The sequence below is a fragment of the Ammospiza nelsoni genome, chromosome 4, assembly GCF_027579445.1.
Source record: "Ammospiza nelsoni isolate bAmmNel1 chromosome 4, bAmmNel1.pri, whole genome shotgun sequence".
In the NCBI taxonomy this organism is placed as follows: domain Eukaryota; kingdom Metazoa; phylum Chordata; class Aves; order Passeriformes; family Passerellidae; genus Ammospiza; species Ammospiza nelsoni.
The window spans coordinates 821,250-840,910 of record NC_080636.1 but is presented as its reverse complement, the minus strand read 5'-3'; the positions used below and the strand labels follow the sequence as shown (position 1 = coordinate 840,910).

General features: G+C 39.3%; 1 protein-coding gene across 2 annotated transcripts in view; it reads right to left on the bottom strand.

The window, feature by feature from the left end:
• CTBP1 (C-terminal binding protein 1) overlaps nt 1–19,661 on the bottom strand; it is a 239,428-nt gene that overhangs the window by 171,249 nt on the left and 48,518 nt on the right. For both annotated transcript variants that reach the window (XM_059469802.1, XM_059469801.1), the window contains exon 2: nt 14,566–14,706. In XM_059469802.1, the coding sequence (XP_059325785.1) occupies nt 14,566–14,614 (49 nt within the window). In that variant the 5' untranslated portion in view covers nt 14,615–14,706. The remainder of the gene's footprint in view (nt 1–14,565; nt 14,707–19,661) is intronic.

Sequence of the window (19,661 nt, the reverse complement as noted above, 5' to 3'; positions counted from 1 at the left end):
CTTCCATGAACCTATTCACTCTTTCAGCCTTCCTGAAACTTCAGTAACCTAAAATATCCTGCAGTAGAGCTTCATAACTCACCTGATGTGTGGAGAAATGTTTCCTACACCTGCATGCAGCATGGTGCCCGCTGGTTATGGCTTTGAGAACAGAAACAGCCTTGCTAAGGTAACAGGAGAGGGGTTTTGGATTCCTGTGCAGGAAGCAGGACACCGTTCTCAATCCTAGGGCTGAAGAGAATATTTTAAGTGCTACACTTCCATTAAAGTAGGTCAAAATCTTCTTTATTCCCAGACAGGGACTTGATGTTCTGACTATCAATAGCATGGAGTGCAGTTCTGAGTCAGGTACCTTTCAAGCACAGCTCATTCAGACTTTTGCAAGGAGAAATGTGAGTGCTCCCCACTCCTGCTTGCCAGCTGGATCCACACAGAGCCATGGGGAAGATCACAAACCTCAGGCAAGTCCTGGGCTGCCTCCTGAAGGCACCTGCTTTCAACTCCAGCAGCCCTCACCAACCTCCCAGGCGTGCCACTCACAGCTTGGCTCCCTGAGGAAGGCACCTTCACATCACACCAGCAAACTCAAAAATCCTGAGTGCGTGGCTTACTTGGTTAGGAGTTCTCATCTTCACACCCCACCAGCTGCCTGAATTCTTCTTTCCCTCATTTGACTGGTGCAGGCCACAACAGGCAGCCCAACAGTGTCAATGCTGGCTGCAGCTTCAACACCAGGCATCAATATGCTGCCAGTGATTTATGATTTAATTATGATATCATGGACATCACTGAGCCCCTGAAACATGAGGTTAGAATGGTTTTTCCCTTATTATGAAATACAGTAAAATGAAAATTGGAACTAGAGGGAGATAAAGTAGCCAGAGAAAATGAGAGCTGAGGAGTTTCCCAACGACCTGATTCAGCTGACAGCTCCCCATGCTTATGTTTAGTTGCTACACAAAGCTTTTATGGTATTTTGCAGCTTGTTATCCAGCATAATAAAACTTCTGTAAATGCATTTTTTCCACATCACTTCTGAATTGACTGACACCAAACTCAGTGAATGACACCCTGGTTTACCACGCAATCTTTTCTCCCACTTTATTTTCAACCAGACAAATGTTTTTAGAGAAGACACTGTCATATTTGAAAAACATAGAACTGGGGAGGATTATAGCCAAGCTTCCCAGAAATTGAGTTCTGAAAACATCCCATCCAGCTTACTCTAAATGCTTCCATCAAATTTCCTGCCATTTAAAAAATATGCTAATCTCAAGCATTAATGGAACATCTTCAAATGGTGAGTGCATCTTAAAATAACCTTACCAACTGCTGAAACCTCAAGTCTAGATACATTTTTGTCTTAGCAGCAGCTATGCTGATTCTCTTCTTGCTGATAACATCATATGACCAATATTATTCTTAAATAAACCTAGAAAGAAAAAGCTTTAGTTTACCCTTACCTTCTATGGAGGCTACAGAAAACCTTTCAGCAAGTAAAGCAACCAAATCAGTGTGGCTCAGCTGAGCTAAATATTAAAAGATATTTCCTTGTACTTGACTAGGAACTCGACTGTTGTTGTGAACAATATCTTTTACAATAAAATTAGCACCACAGGTCACAAGAGATGATGGAGCAGGTGCAGCTGAACACTCAACCAATGCTTGAAGGTAACTGGTTCAAGGACCTGGTATTTTAGGTGTCATAAAAGAGAAAATATTGGCAACAGACCATTTCTTAAATGGTCATCAGTAGATGAATATCGGAGTGGGGTTTTTTTGAAATCAACTCCTTTTTTCCAGTTTACACTTTCTTACCAAGTTAGTTTTTATTTCCTCAACCCACAATACTTTAATGCTACTGAAAGGACATAATTTAATTGAAATGTAATTGATTGAAAAGGAAATATATCATTAATAGAAACCACAAAAAGCATTATGCATATATCAATGGGGAGAACAAGGTCATCTGGTTTTGGATGCACAATCATTAGGCATTACTGCCAGCCTACAGCTCAGATTGTACTCTGATGTCAAGGATATGATGATATCTTCAATGTGCTTCTATGTATAATTTTAGCTTTCCCTCCCTCCCCCTGCTCTGTCCTCCACAGCCAAGGAATGCTGCAGAGAATAACTTCTCCAGAACTTTACAGCTTTCAGTACAATTACTTCAAATATGAGGTCCCAACAGTTCTGCCAGAAAAACTTTGTTTGTATCAATTTGTAAACTCCTTTACATCAATTCAAATTTGTAAACCCCTTTCCATCAATAGCAAAGTAGCCCAGCTACATTAAGAATAAATTTATGGACTTTCTACAAATCATGAAAACTCTGCTTCTACTGTTTTTTGAAGTCTTTATTTAAAATGCAGTTTAAGGTTTGTAAAACCACTGGCATCTGTAAACCTGGCAGCCTAAGTCAGGGTCTGTCCCATGCCTCAGCTACACTTGAAAACTTAAAAAAATTTAGAAAGCCACCTATACTGCAGAAGGAAGGGAGGAGTATTCAGGAGCCTTTTAAATTAACTGCAACTAATAAATCAACCTCCTTTTATGCTGGATGTAATGTAGTTCAATTGTAACGCCAAATTAAAGAAAGATTTTCAACAGAAAATATATCTCTGTGCTCATGGAGAAATGCTGACGAGCCTTTAATTCCTGTACCTTGTGGCAGTTCTGGTCTATGGAATTGCTGCAAAGAGGCAAAGAATTCAGAGTCCAGCTTTGATAACACAACAAGCTCTGCCACACTGGCATCAAGAAGAAAAAGAGAGAGCAGATATTAACTGCATCCAGAGCAAGGAACTGCACAAGGGACACAGAAAGAATGCCACAACATGAGGCACATCAGAGGTCACAGCTACTCCAGACTGAGGGATCAGGAATGCCCTAACTACCTGTTTGAGCATGCTTTTTAAATTAAATACCTCATTTTTGGATACTAAATATTTCATTACATTTTTGAGTAATCTGTGTTGTGTATGTGAAGTCACATATACTCAAAAGGAGTTTTAAGAGATGCATGAAGTTATTAAAAATAAGTACTCCAAAATGTAATAGCGGTCTCTTGTATGTGCCAACTGGGCTCAATTAGACCAATTCTTAGTTCAAATCTTTCCTGTTAAATTGAACATTCATAATTGACTTCTATAGAGTGAGGCTAAGCTACTTTCTTTAACTTTGAACTCTATCTTCCTATCAGAAAAATGTCAAATGTTATTGATGCAAAAGGATTAACCTGCCTGTAAGTTAAAGCAAGTTTAAGCTAAGTTACCAGTCTGCCTTGTAAATCATTTTAAAAGCGAGCTTTTAAAACTGCAAAAAATGCAAAGTTTTTATCTAGAACAATCCAACAAACTTTATTCAGCAAATATGTTTTCCAACTAGGTGGAAATTTCCAGGAGCTACAAGTCAATCATGGCTCAGGAAAGACCACAGCTTGTGTCCAACAAGCCTTTGGCACCACCAGGGGAGCTGGCATGAAAACCCCATTGGTATTTCTTTCAAAAAGGAAGAATCCACAATTTCCAGGCAGGGCAGGAGTGTTTTTCATGAGTGGTCCCTTAGTAAACTGGTAAATAATTTTAAGTTATGTGGAGAGCTATAATTTTTAGGAACATATTTGCAGTTGCTTCCATTCATAAAAGACTAATGCAAATAAAATCAAAGTGAATGGAGCAGAGTTGAACATTAAATTTAAAAATTAACATTTAATGCTAATTAATTTCAGTGGAAATCCACTTGTGTATAACCAAGCAAAAAAAAAAAAAAAGTATCACAAAGCATAATTTAGGAAACATCAGAAAACCAGGAATGAAACAAAAATTATTTCATTCCAAGAGAAGCAGAAAAACAAAGAAAATGAGACTCAGAATTGCAGGGGAAAAGGCAGCTAAAACCACATCTGACTGCAAGACCACACACATCAGATGCACCAGTGCCTTTCTGGAGCTGCTGGAAATTTCCTTCCCCAACTATTTCAGGATACAGTCCTGTTATTGATTACTGTAATCACAAGGAACCTATAAAATAACCACTGATTTATGGTTAACACAGATAAAAGGAAGCACTAAAAAACTAAAAAATTCTTCACTGGATGTTTGCAGCTCTGGAATGAACTTCCTTTCACTTCCCTCCATTGACATCTTGGATGGGGGCAAAACTCATCCAATCATCTCACATTTTGAGAAGTTTCAAAGACTGACACAAAAATTAAACAGGAAAGGATTTGGTAAACTTTAAGATTATATTAACAAACATTTCAGAATTCTAATGAAGGATTAGGTACCAAGGAAAGTTCAAACCAAGTTAGCGTCCCTTTCAAAAACATCACAATTTAATTTTATTCAGATACAGCTAAAAGATAAGGGAAGAAGGAAGAAAACATGGTCCGGAGGTATGACACACTGCTCTTAGAAATATTTATTTTAGGGCAAGTTTCTTATGAGACCAGAGGGGAGGTGTCAAGGACATGAACAGCCCAGTGATGGGGGCACTCACCTCAAAGAGAAGGACAGTCCCTAGTTTTAAATCTCCTTCCAAAACCTACACACACACAAGCACTGGGAACAGAGAAGCTTTCATTTCCCTTTCTGAGTCACTACTGAGCTTAGGTATCCCTTTTTTTTCCCCTGACACAATGAGTTGAGCTTGCATTACACACACAGCAGCAAACAACACAGAAAGGGTAACAAACCTCTTCAAAAAAGCAATCAGCTTTGGATTGGTGATAACCTGGAACAGAAAGGTTCCCTGATCCTGGGAACACAACTTCAGCTATTGAGGAGCCACTGTTGGGAGCAGTGCTTGGAGAATCAACTTCAAGGGAGGGAACAGGATTTGGGTCTGGTGATGGACATCTCTCCCTAGGCCAAGGAGTAGTGAGGTGGCATTTCTTATTTCTGTCTGCAATTGCTAAGCACCTTTCAGACAGATTTTCAAAGGAAGCCAGGCTCACCTAATTGTGCCTGTCCATCTACCCACTGGGCTCTCCATAATTAAATCTTTAACTCGCCAGCAAATTTCAGCCAAAAGCTGCCAGTAGTCAAGGAGAATGAGAAAAAGGGCAGCAGATGAGAAGGCAGACACAAATTAGAGGCCGTGCCCTGTGAAAGGCTCCAGAAGGACATCAGCAGTAATCCCTTCTTCCACGACACCTGCCAGTCTCCAGACACGGCCTCATCAGCACACAGGCAGCTGGGAGAGGTGCTGGGACCTGCTCTGCACACCAATTTCTGCAGCAAGCACCTCCTTCTGTGCCTCCCTCCTTCTGCAGAGCAGGCTGCAGCTACCTGCGAGCACAGGAGGCTTCTGCTGGCTCCACATCTGCCTCCAAAAAGCTCCTTCGGTTTGGGGATCCTGCCTTGTCTTTGTTTGAGGACCCTGCATTTGTCACAAAACGCACACCAAACCGCTCAAATCTGCAAGAGGAAAGAAGATTCAGAAGGTCAGGACTTGGAGCAACCTGGTCTCATGGCAGGGGTCCCTGCCCATGGCAGAGGGGCTGGGATGAGAGGATCACTGGGGTCCCTTCCAAGCCATCCTGGGATTCTGTGATCTTTAAAGCGTGTAGTGTACTTGAATTTCATCCATGAAGCACAAAGGGATTTCGAGGTGCTGATGATTTTGGATGGGTTTTGAAGTAGTGAGAAACCTGCCTTTCCTGTAACTCCTAACTTTGGGTGTCTCCATCCCTTTGCAGATCTGGACTGAGCATGTTGCTAGGCTGCCAACAACTGCCAGGCAACAAATCACAGCACACACATTGAGGCCACGCTTATAATGCAATATATTGAGCATGTTTTATTGTTAAGAAATCAATAATCTGCATTGCCATAATAAAACGTAAAATGTGATTATGTTTTTCCCAGGGGGTAGAAAAAATAAGAATAAAAAAATCTGTACATCATTTTTATTGCCTTTCCAAAGTAAAACTTATACATTCATTCTTCAATCTGTTATAAAATCAAATTAATTTCCACTATTAATGAACGAAACCTCTCTCATTGCACATGTAATCAAGAGTGATACTACTTCTTTCTGAGCTCCTTTTATTCATTGCCCCACCAAATTATTAAAACAAAGCAGTTACTATGGCAACTAATTCATTCTCTGCATTATTATATTGTTTCTAAACATCACTGTCGACTCATTCTGACTTACATGCCCTAAATTCCAGTGTGAAATTCTAAACTTCTGTCTTGTTTGTCAGCAAAGCCCTTTACAATCTATGCATTCATGCAGATAAGGACAGCTAGAGCGCAGCTGCTTTTGTTCACTGCAAGAAGCAGTAACTGTTCCTGAATGATTTGAGTTTGATAAATTGCTGATGCCTGCATGGAAGGGAAGGGCAGCACTCGGGGAACAAGCACGGCAGTCTGTGGGGCACTGCACACACGGGCAAACATGACCATCTGCAGGTTAGCTAAACTCACAGCAGCCACCAGAAATGACTGGCAGATGTTGTGGAAATTGGGCAACACCTGCCTAAGTGGTATTTGATACCCAGGAAAAAACCACACGCCTGTGACTGATGCAATCTTCAAGACAGAAAGGAACAGCAGGGAACAAGAAATGGTGATAAAATTGCCTGGGAAAAAGTTTTCTTAGCACTTAATAAAACTATTTCTTCTAATGTGCACTCCTTGACAAAAAGAGGCATTTATCGTGTATTTAATTAAAACTTATAATTATTCTTGATTACCTATTAGCAGGAGTCATAGTCTAATTGTGTTTGAGTGTCATTATCTAGCACACAAGGAAACTTTCTGACAAATACAGGTAGGATCAAAAGAATAAAGAGCCTTTACTCTTCATCATTTGCTCTCCTACTGCCATTGCCTGTAATTTTTGTGTCTTTTTTTGCTGTGTCTCCAGTTAATTGGCACAATGAAAGGTTTGAAAATTCAGTGCATGGGAGGATACTTTGAAAAATAAGCATCAGGGGAAAGAGAAACATGAATAATTTTTAACAGCTAATTTCTGGCTTTAAAAAAACATCCCAAATACATCTGCTCAAAGTCACAAGCAATTTAAATTTAGTTCTCATAGGAAAGGGTGGAAGAAGGAACCTTTTTATTTAGGTATCTGAGCAGGGCCACAAACCACTGCAGAGTTCTGCATCTCCAGCGGTACCAAAGGCTGTGTTCTCACCCGCAGCAAGTGCCAGGCATTTTCACAATTAGCAAAGCCTCATGTTTTAAAGGGATTCCAAGAGTATTACAACAGCCTGCTGCTATTTCTGTCCCAGAACATCTCTGACTGTTTTCTGTCACAGAAAGAGAAGAGGCAGAGGCAGCTTTTCTTCTCCCTGACCTGGTACCTGACTTCAGAAGAGCTGCAAGACAAAACACAGATTTCCTAACTGCAAATGACCTGTCCTTCTCTGCTGGGCACTCCCTGCATCAATCCCATCCCTCCTGTCCAAGGAGAGGCCCCCTCCGATTCAGCACTGACCTCCTGCACTGAGGACACGAGGCTGTGTGCCCTGTGCAGAAGCCTCCAGCACCAGAAGACTGTCTCCACTTTTATTTTCTTGTTTCCACTTGCATAATAGCACCCCCATCCTGACTGCACTAAGGGAGGAAACAAAATAAAATCCTTTTTTGCATCTCAGACTGCACTTCCCTGAGGATGGGAACTGCCTCTGTGAAGCTGAACATGACTGCTTTAATTAGATGAATATGTAAATTTTTCAGTATGTTTACCTAGACACTTAATCTTTGTACAGTTCGGTTTTCCAGAGCACAGTGCAAAGCAGCATCAGAGCATCTTCCCTGACCCCAGGCAGAAATAAGAACATACCACCATCAAGTACTTAAGACTTCTAAAGCTTCTAAAATTTTTACCAGCCACGCATCTGCACTGTATAAAAGCTAAATATCTAGCCTGAAAATATTTTTATTAATAGAAGAATAGGAGGAATAAATTCTCAGGAGATTATTCTGGAATTAGAGGATGAGGTGTGGTTATGTACTGGATTCTGACTCAAGTATCTGATACTACAAATACAATTAATACAACCCTGTAAAACCAGTGTCATGCTGTATTATTTTCTGTATTTAACACTGTGTTTGACACTAGCATTCAGGGAAACTATTTTGACTTCACTGCAGTGCCGAGATGCAACTTTCTGGATGGATCGCAGCTGAACACAGCTGCTGTCGTAACCAAGTGTATTTTAAGTGTATTTTATTCAATATACCAGTCAGAATGCGACAACACAGATAAAATGCATGATGCTGGACACCACAAAATGGCAGTTTTTCTTTACAGCATTCATAACTTAAATCAGTGACATGAACATTTCAGCAAAACTTAAAAATCTCCGATTCTTTTCTCCATAGATTTTCCCGCCACAGATTTTCTTACTGAAGCAATGATTTCCATTAGCAGCTACTGTTTAGTATCACTTAGAGCAAAAGGGGCTTCTAAGGCAATTCCCTTTTCATACCTTGCAATACCTCTGCAATACTGTAATACTTAAGTAGATGCAAATCCAAAGCCTGTGTAGGTGAAGACTGAGATGCAGGTTGCTGCAGGAAGCCAAAGGAAAGCTAAAAACCACTTTGCACTGTAAATACTGATATAAAAAACAGAGCCAAAAACCAAACACAAGCCTGTGCATAAGCATTTCAACTCTAATTCTAATGAGATAAAGGATGCTTTTGCAGTAGGGTAAACATAACCCAAATATACAGATCATTTTCTTTGGAAAGAGGCAAAAAATCTTGTTGTGTTGAGATTCCTGGTAGCACCATTTGTTATTTTATTATTTTAAAGTCAACTTGTCTTAGTCCTTAGAATATGCTCCCTGTTCTTTGAAGGCAACTTTTATCTAATTCTCTGTATTACCACATGTTCAAAAATGCTTTCAAAGTTTTTACAAGCAATACACAGAAAAATAGTATTGTATGGTTAAAACATGCTTGTATGCAATGCACCAAAGAATGCATTTTTATGTTAAAACACTTGTAGCTGAAAGTAAACTGGTTTACTTATAGAATATTCTTCTATAGGTTTTTCATAGAAAACTCTGCTTGCTTAAACACTTTCATTTGCTACACTTGAAAGGTTTGATGGCTGTTCCTGCAGAAAGATTTTGTAGCTTTAACTATCTAATTCCTAATTTAATTTATACTGGATTGCTACAGAGGAAAAGAATTTACTCCAGTTCAAATGCTTATGTATTTGCTGAAGGCACTTAAGGTTAGAAAATCACATTTTTGCAAAGGTTAATTGGTACTTTTATAAAGGAGCTACTTTGACTTAGGAAACAAATGATAAAATATTAGGAATCTTTTAGCTCCCTCTGCTGCCCTAATCCTTCACTAAGCCACCTTCTGAGGTCTGTCCAAGACACCAGGAAATGAGGCAGCCCATTAATCCCTTTTTAAGAAACATTTGGCATATTAAGTGTGCCCAGTACAAATATCAGTACACAGGAACTCTATAAAGTACTGTTTGATTTACCATTGCCTGTGCATTTTATGATTTCCTGTCTTTCTCCACTATCTCTACAAATGAAACAATGAAGAACATGTTCAAATTTGCATGTTAAGAAAACTGAAGCTCTTGTTGTCCAAAGAACTTGACATCTGCAATTCCCACTTACACAAAGAGCAAAGGGCACCCCCTGCCTGGAAACAACATTTATTCCTCCTTCCTCTTATTTACAAATCAACTCACATGGTACAGACCAAGTTCAGTAAAAGTGCTTTTTGAAATTCAGGGAAAGCCCTGACCAAGCCATCTTCTCATTAATTGAAGAAAACTCAACTGCCCCTGCAAGGGGCCAAATCCCAGTTTACACAAACCAGATAAGATCCACCAATGGTCATGAAGAAACACTTGGTATTTCTCAACCTGGTACTTCCCACTAGTGAAAAAGCCAAGCTAGTACACACACAAGCAAAAGAAATCAGGAAAGTGAATACATTTTTCTTTTAATTAAGTCACTCTTTATTACAAGACTTCTCTATCAATTCAAATTCAAATTCAATTCATATCTGATTTTTTTCCCTTTGCATTCCTCCTGGAACCATCAACATATTCCACATGTACTACAAACTGAAGACTGATCTTATTAAATCTCAAGCAGCAAAAAGAAGCTCTAAAAACACAGATGTTTCCTTATAAAGAAAGAAAGCCCAGGCCATATCCTTGAAAAGAAACTATTCATTTATCATGCACTTTTACTGTCCTTCAAAGTGCATCACTAATCAAGCCTTCCCAAAGAAAGGCTGCCCTTCATAAAAGCAAAGACGAGAGATTTTATCTGAAATTTCAGAAATTCATCCCATCAATATGCACTTTCTTTTCCAATTTATCATCCTGGCCAACTCTTCTTTTCTAAGGTAATAAAGCATCACTGTTAAAATAGCTAAAACTCATTGCAACTTTTCTTCTGGGCACTTTTAAAAAGATGAAGCAACATGAATATATAAAGAATAACATTAACACTAGTGCTGCAAAAAAAAAAGGAAACGATTGAGCATTCTGAGTGCTAAGATGCTTTTTGCTTTATCAACAACAGAAGAAAAAAAACAAAACAAAAAGCCAAAAAAAATCCACACCTGTCTGGGGACAGACAGGGTCTTCCCAGACTTGTACCTGGCACATGTTGCTGTCTGTGCTGTGTAAATATCACACAAGGTGCTCTGGGAAGAAATTACCTAATTGGGAAAGTCCTCTGAATTTTCCAGTAACATTTCCAGCATTGTGCTGTACTTTCATCCCTAATACCTGTGCAAACAAGCAGGAAGAAATGAGAGAAGCCCCTTTCCTCCTCCACCAGTGTTCCCTAAAGCTTGGAAAGCCACCAAAAGCAGTGTATAATAAATATATAGTGCTGAGGCAGCCAAAATAATGTACTTAAAAATAATTCACAGTGTTGAGCAAACCCCTTGACAGACAATTCAGCCATTCCCCCTGCCTGCACCACCTTCTGTTCCTTCATCCATCAGCACCCAGCAAATGCAGGAGGGGTCAGACAGCCCAAGGGAACTGCCAAGCAATGGTCAGTAAAACATACACCAATTTAATTAAGGATTTCTAGAATATAAGCAAATAAACAGCATTGTTTACAGTTTGTTACAATATAAAGCACAATAATACCTTAATTAGAGATAACAACTTTTCAAAATGCCAAAAACATTTTGAATTTTTCAAATTACTCACAAAATGAACACATTTTATTTTTGCACTGTGACACTTCCAACTGTTCTGCCAAATGTATACTTCTGTAATTATGCTTTGCAATCACCAGCATCACCGGAGAGGGGGACAAAGAACAATATAATCAGTAACTAATTAATCCTTCACATGTCGTGGTACCATTCATCTCCAAGGGAAGAATCCTAAATGTTATTTTACAAATTGAGAAGTGAGTTTAATATTAGCATCTCAGAGTGCCTCAAATCATGTCCTGATGCCACAGCACAATTCACAGTTAGTGGTGGAAGTTAGAAACCAGAATTTAATACCTGGATTTTTTAAGGGACAGCCTTCAATGGCAGAACATTGAAATGTGCACAAAAAATATGATTGCAAACAGCTTTGGGACTAGAAGCAAATATTCAATTTTATATATAAGAAATCATCAAAGGGAATCATGGGTACCTCAGAGACAAAATCATTTACTGAGCTCCATTAAGCTTTGTTATATTCAAGAATTCATGAAAAAATATGTAGTTAGTAGTAGTTAGCAAGTTATTGCAGCCCATTTTTAAGTGAATTTGCAATAGAAATAAAGTGCATCTTTAAAATATTCTCTTCTAAGAGAAAGTTCCAGAGAAGAAAGCAATGCACAGACTGATGGACAGAAAAGCTGACCAAGAAGATAAACCACCTTTAATAGTTCTACAGCTCACTACATTCCCTAAGCTTTGTAAAACATCACAGATATTTCTAAAATATAAAATATTTAGGTTGTGTCATGAAAAGCACATATATCAGAGAACAATTCTGCATAATTAATTTTTAAATCTGAGCAGTACCATATGTAGAAAAAAAGCCATTATAAAACAAACCAACCCCCTAGTTTTTATCCCTTTTTACATTCTTTGAAATCATCATCAGGGAAATGTGTTTACAAGCCTCAAAGAACATTTGAACACACAGACACACAGGAGCAGAACACAGTTCCAACACTTGGGGGCCAAACTGGGTTCCCACAGCTGTAAAATGTCAGGCATGTTTCCATACCTGATGTTTTACCCCATGTTTCCATACCTGTTGTTTTACCCATGTTTCCATACCTGTTGTTTTACCCCATGTTTCCATACCTGATGTTTCACCCCATGTTTCCACACCTGTTGTTTTAGCCCATGTTTCCATACCTGATGTTTTACCCCATGTTTCCATAACTGATGTTTTACCCCATGTTTCCATACCTGTTATTTTACCCCATGTTTCCATACCTGATGTTTCACCCCATGTTTCCACACCTGATGTTTCACCCCATGTTTCCACACCTGATGTTTTACCCCATGTTTCCATACCTGTTGTTTCACCCCATGTTTCCACACCTGATGTTTTACCCCATGTTTCCATACCTGATGTTTTACCCCATGTTTCCATACCTGATGTTTCACCCCATGTTTCCATACCTGTTGTTTTACCCCCTCTCCTCCTGATCATTTTCTGCCTGGCCTTCCCACTCTATTTTCCCAACCTGGCTGTTTGGTAAATGGGATTAAGGAAGCAGAGAGGTGGCTAAAAACCCCTTTTTTTCCTACATCACTTTTCAAGGGATCAATTCCCTCCATGGCATGGCCAAGCAGATTTGACCATAGGATGGATGCAGTGAATTGTGCAGGGCAGGGAAAACAAGCCAGACAAAAGAGCATCACTGGATGTGGGCACAAAGCCTGGGGGCAGCCACTGCTGTTTCAGTCCCAGTGGCTGCTGCTCTGTCACCTCTGTCCCTGGCAATGCTCCTTTCCACATCATCACACACTTTTGGCCTCTCAGGTTGTTCTGTTGCTCAACAGAATCAGCCCATTAGGAGGCTGAGATTGCACTGAGTGGGCTTTAGCTGCTCTAACTGCTGGCTGCCATCAAAAGGGACAGGTTTGTCATTCTTCTTCACACCTTGCTGATTCAGCTGACTAACACAGGCCAAAAGAAATAAAAACTAATATTCTCCATTTTTATTTGAAGAGTTGGATACAGAAACTGTAGGATGGGGAACTGAGACGGGGAGCAGAGAAGAGGAGCATGCACACTCCTAGGTCAGTTCCAGCTGATCTAACAGCAGAGATGCACAGAAAGTGGGGCAGCCTTCCCAATTTCATCATCCTCTGCAGCCAGCTCCCCATTTCTCCGAGCAGGGATCAGTCTCTGGTGAGCAGGCTCTGCCCACCTGGCCAAGCAGTCTAGGTGGGAAGCACTAACAGCCTGGACCTGGTAACCATGGCTGGGCTTGGCCAGTTTTGGAAGACTGACAAGGAGATTCACCACCCAAACCAAATGTGGAGCTGCACCCTTTGATATCTGGATGAAATGTCCATTTCTCTGGCTGTGTTAGACTAAACAGCCCCAGCAACCCCACTGAGCTTTTCCAGCTGCCCCTTCCAGGCAACTGCTCTGTCAGCTGAGCAGTGACCTGGACTGAGGAATTTACCTATGGAAAATATGCCAAGGAAAAGTTTTAGTACAAATCAACTTCTCAGTATAGCTCTTGGTAGAGTCACACTCACACTGGCACAAAGAAAGGGTAAAAATCCATTGCCAGGGACTCCTCACACAACACAGCTGCTGGGAAAGGGTCTCAAGACCAATATGTGGAGGAGGCAAAGGTTTCACCCCCAGTTCACATCCTTAGCCATGATGCAGAGACCATGTGCCCACCAGTCTGTACTCAGTCTCTCATTGTGTCAAAAAAAAATTAACTATTCCCTTGCCTTTTAGTGAGAAATTAACATTTTAATATAAAAATTCATTCAGTCCAGACCATTCATTAAAAACAGTACAACTTATTCTACAACCTGCTTTCATACCAGCTCTAAAAGCCCTTTTGGAAAAAAGAGCAAGAATATGCAATTTGTCATTTGTGACCTGAGGTAAAATGAGAGATCCAAATGATTACAAGTCCTTCCACTAGAATTCACACTATTTTTATTAATACTCATTTAACGTTTGGGTGTCTCCTGCAATTTTTGTTTTGTTTTCATCTGACTTTTTACTTCCTTTCAAGGACCAGATACAAGCTGTTAAATCACCCTACATGAGGCAAGCCTGTAGAGAGAGACTCCTGAGAGCACTATGTGGTCATCTTGCCCTTTTGAAATTGTTGTTTTATATAAGCTCACAGGTTTTACAGTGTTTGGGTAGAATGTTGTAAAATGCTAAGATGAAAGTCAACTCAACTCTAGAATAGGTCACAGACTAGTTTCTCTTATTTGTCTGGATCAGTTTCCACCCAAAAACCAGTATTTGTGCACATTCAATATTACCTCAACAGCAACTACAACTCAATTACAAATACACAGAATGACCCAGAGCAAATATCAGTATTCCACAAAACTAACACAGTTAACATTAGAAATTGAAATGTCCAACCTTCAAATATGCGATCCAGACGTTGCCGCTTCACTTTGTGTTTGTCCATGAGAGACACAAAAGTGGAAGCTCAAAGAACGTCCCCACACAGCTTGGAGATGCTCTTCTCACACCAGGCAGAAATGCTCAGTCTTTTATAAGCTGTGAACAGAAAGATAAACTTTAAAATACATCATTTCTGGCACCTTTGTCCACTTGATCTGGAGATGATCCGTATGTAATTCAAAGAATTAAAAATCTTCACAAAGTTCTTAAATCATATTAGGTAAACTAGTATTTATTTCACAGCTGTGAAATAAATATCAGTTTACCTAATATGATTTAAGTCGAGTTGTGCCCTGTCAAAAGCACAGGGCACAACTCGGACCAAGCAGTGTGGAAATGTTCCAGGACAGCTGCTGTTCTCTGCCTTTTCACTTCAAATACTTTTCTGCCCTTCCAATGAGCAAACCACCAACAAATGCAGGCACCTTAGGCAGGCACATGTTTTTATTCCTATAAATTGACAGAAACGTGTTCACCCGAGATGAAACTGGAAAGCCACAACTTTGCATCACAAAGCTCACAGTGAGAGAAAATACTTCTTTCACTGCTAACATCCAGGCTCTTGATGGCAATGAAATCCAGAGTTTCAGCCTGGAAGCTGAAGGAAGCCAAGTCAAGGGGCAGAGACACATCCTGGTGGCGAGGGAACGCCAACATCTCTATCAAGCCAATGGCACTTGGAGCAGTTTCTGCACGACTAGGCACAGCTCCTTGGCAGCAGACCCAGGCAGGCACTTTCAGATTCTGTGCAGCTGGGCAAGGCAGCAGAAGGGCAGTGCAACAAGCAGGCTGCGTTTGAAGCCAAAGCACTGAGAAGTGGGAAGGGGGGATGGGGACAGAGGAGGAAAAATCCCTCAATGAGAACCTAATTATAGCAGGAGAATGTAAAATGCAGGTGAGCAAGGGGATGTGGCAAAACTGTGGATACAGATGCTCTAAAAAGCATCATCAGAGCACCACTTTTATTCACCTTTCAATATCTGAGTAGACTTCGAGAAACAAACACAGAGCACGCTGGAGTACAAGCACTGCGCACACTAAAATGAGCCAAACACTCCACCCCCCTGATTCTCTGTATTCCTGCCCAGCAGTTTCCAACATCAGTGCATAGGATTAGATGGCCTGACAAGTGACTGAACCTAGAAATCTGCTTGTTACTTTCTAGAGGCTGAACTGCACTAAAACCAAACATAGGCACATTTCATTAACATATCATCAAGATTCATGAATTGCAAGTGAAATTATAAAGAAAAATATTTTGAGTATCAATAACTGCACATTTGTATTTGTACTATCTTTACCAGTACTGCCCTGCTCGGTGCATTTGTACTTTTAATAAAGTTCCTTCTTTGTGTTTGGGGTTTTTATTAAATTTAAAATTGAGTTAGTGTGCAACATTCATCATGCTTTTAACTCTTTATTTGCCTCATTGTCCTCTTCACTTTCCCCCCACACCTGTTTATCCTCAAATTCAAGATTCATCTGCTGTTTTGCACAGATTCCAGTTGAATATAACATCCCATCATGAAAGGGAGAAGAAAAATTTATGAGGAACGCAGAATGCCACTTTTTTACTTTTTAAAAAACAAAGACTGTTGCCATTTTAGAAATTCACTGTTACATTTCTCAACATTGGCATTCTTCTAAAATACAATGTTCTTTAATATTGAATGTGGTTGTGTTATAAGACTGCACAAGCATTACATCAAATCTAACATGGATTTTATAATCTTATAAGCCAACTATGTAAGTACAGAACTATATAACCAGCCTTGGCTTAAGCCAACACCCCAAACCTGTGCACAGGATCAGCCTTAAACTAGTCTTTAATTTATTTGCTTATCATTTCTGTTTTATAATCTGCTTCCTTCAATTAGAAAGATGATAGCATAAAAAGATCATAACATAGAAAGGCATAGAAACATAGAAAGATGTAAAGCATAAAACCAAAACCAGAATATAATGAACATTTTAAACACTAATCTTACTTTAAATTTGTATAGCTTATTTAATTTCCCATCTTGTAGAAATACACAGGCCTGCTGGCCTCCCTGTGCTGTGTTGTTTATTCATTCAGCAAAAGATTTTCCCACTGTAGTCACTGCATCCAAAGCTGGATGACAGCTGTGAAGAACAGACCATCTGTAACTATTGACCTACCACTGAAAGTGTCACCAGATGTTTTCTATCTGTCTTCGGGAGCTTCAAAGTCTGCCATATAAATCAAGTAATTTTTTTTGCTTTCAAGCATTGTTTTAACATTATTTTATTGATAGTAAGTTGTCATAAGTTTAAAAAATATTTGAGCAAAAAATAAATTAACATGTTAACACCATTCTAAGTTGAACCCTCACACAGTTTTATTACACATCATGTTCCAACAGAAAGAGCAGATGATGATGTGGGAAATGCTTCCCAGCAAAACAAAAGCCTTGGAATTGTGGAAGTGTTAGTTACTGCAATTGCTAAACCACAACATGAATAATTGTACTTGAGAAATTCACTAAAAATACACACACAGTGCCTGATGATCTAAAAACCTGAACACCAAATAGTATTTTAGACCAAACTTCTGTAGTTCAATATTTTAAGATTAAGTGAGAATCCAAGGGATTTAAGAGCATATTGTGCTTATCATATACGTCAAGTAGTATCTACAAAGCCATCTGAGATACCATCAATGCACAGAGCCCTTTTGAGCAGTACACATTTTAGATCAAAACACACACTGTTGCAAACAATATTAGAGTTTTTCTTTCAGTTAATCAGATTCTTTCAGTGTATTTTTCAAGAGAATAAGTCTTGGGGTATTGCTGGAGCATTTAGCTTTCTTAAGAAAGGGAAAGCTTTACTTTGAGACTTCAAGATAAAAGTGATTCTCCACCATATTTCCAGCAGAGAGAGCAAATCCTACAGGCTAAAGCAGAAAATATAAACAAGTAAGTCAACTTGGAATTCACTTTTCAAAACAGATAATACTGGTAATGAATGAGGGATAAACATTAGCTGTGAGTGAGAAGATCTGAAGGAAGGCCCATTCCAAAACCATTATTTCTCCAGAGTAAAAGGATAAAAAGGAAGCAAACTAAGAATTTTTTTTTTTAAGAGGGCAAAACAGTAGGCTAATTATACACACCCTTTGTACGTGTGGGGTGTGACAAATTCCACAAGGAGGACTCCCCTCAAACCCAAAATGCTGCATCATGCAGTGTTGGACCATTCCCTTTGCATCAGTCTAACGGGGGAGGTTGGCATGCACCAGTTTCATCTAGGTCTGAACAGAAAAAGTGCATCACCTGTGATGAGTTACCTCACTCTGAGAGGGATGCAGTGTCACTGTCACAATTTCTGAAAAATCCCTTCGCCAGGATTTCTCTCCTGGGAAGCTGGGAAGCCTCAGAGGAAAAGGAGAACAATATTATCTCATTTGCTTCTCCCGTGTTTTGCTGCTTGGGAATGTGGTTGGAGATTGTTATCCTACAGGTGATTCTTTGATTGGTTTCATGTGAATTGTTTTTTCCTCAATGACCAATCACAGCCCAGCTGTGTCGGGGCTCTGGAGAGGGTCACGAGCTTTCATTCTCATTCTTTGTAACCTTCTGTCTGTAACCTTTCTCTATTCTTTAGTATACTTTTACTATAGCATTCTTTAATATATTATAAGTACATAAAATAATAAATTAGCCTTCTAAGAACATGGAGTCAGATTCTCAATTCCTCCTTTGTCCTGGGTACCCAACAAGTCCCACAATCCAGAGAATAAACTCTCCTGAGCACAGACTTCCACCCACAGGACACAAACTGCAGAAGGCTGATTTCTACCTTTGCCCCACTGTCAGCTGCAGGCATAGATTTGTAGGCCACCCCAAACCACAAGATGAAGCATAAGAAATCAAATTCACAGAACAGAGTGACAGGTTATTAGAGGATAAGGCCATGAAGATCTGTGTTACCCCTGGGAATCTCAGCCTTCATTAACTCAGCCATTCTAGCTTCCACTCCTTTGTCTGAAGCTACACTGAATTCTTCAAATATTTCTTCTTTCAACTAACAACCATCAAAAAGTATAGTGTAAGGCTATCAAAATAAACTGTAAGTTTACTTTCCAAATTCCAAGTGCCATCAGTTCTGATGATCAAAATTTTGATAAATTTCCAAGGCAAGTCAGACTAATGCTTTACTTCTTCCTTCCCACCCAAACTGACAACATCTCTATTTTCCATCACACCTCACAAGCCTTGAAGTGCCATTCTGCACAGCCCTGGAAGCAATAAATAAATATAATCATAGTGGTTTTCCTCATGTTAGAAATACTTTAATTTCCCTAAATAATTATACATTTTGTTTTGCAGTAACTGTTTATTTCAATTAGTAAACAGACCATTTAGTCCAACCCTCCTGCCATGGGCAGAGACAACTTCCACTAGAGCAGGTTGCTCAAACCCCATCCAGCATGGCCTTGAACACTTCCAATGAGGAAGTCTCCACACTTATCTAGGCAATTGTTCCAATGTCTCATCATCTTCACTATAAAATCTTTATATTGATGTCAAGCATACCTCAACATCATTACTAAGAAATAGAAATGTATCTAAATTTCAAAATATTTCTGTGGTACAAAACAAAATATTTTGTGTTTGGCAAAAAAGAAGGATCTAATAGTGTTGATCAAGAGATAAAAGTAAAATGACATAAGAATGCTAAGAGAATTTTCTTTTATTTGAACATTAACTTAAAGATGTATTTACTCAGTAAAGATGTATTTACTCAACTTTCTGAGGCTTTGGGCTCTAATTCTGTGAAAAATGAAAAATAAAGTTTATGATGTAAGAAAGAAACAATCTGCTTTAAAAAGCTCTACAATTTGTAGCTGAACCCTTCTAATGTCAGTAGCAGCAGTATCAGTTCTGTATAAAACAGAAATTTTGGACCAGAGGACTGGTGTTTCATAATGAAACAGGTAATGCTTACATCTCAAAATTATACAGTGTACTACACCTAAGCATGGACTATAACAAAGAGAAGTATCTGAACGGTTTTTTTCTTTCTAT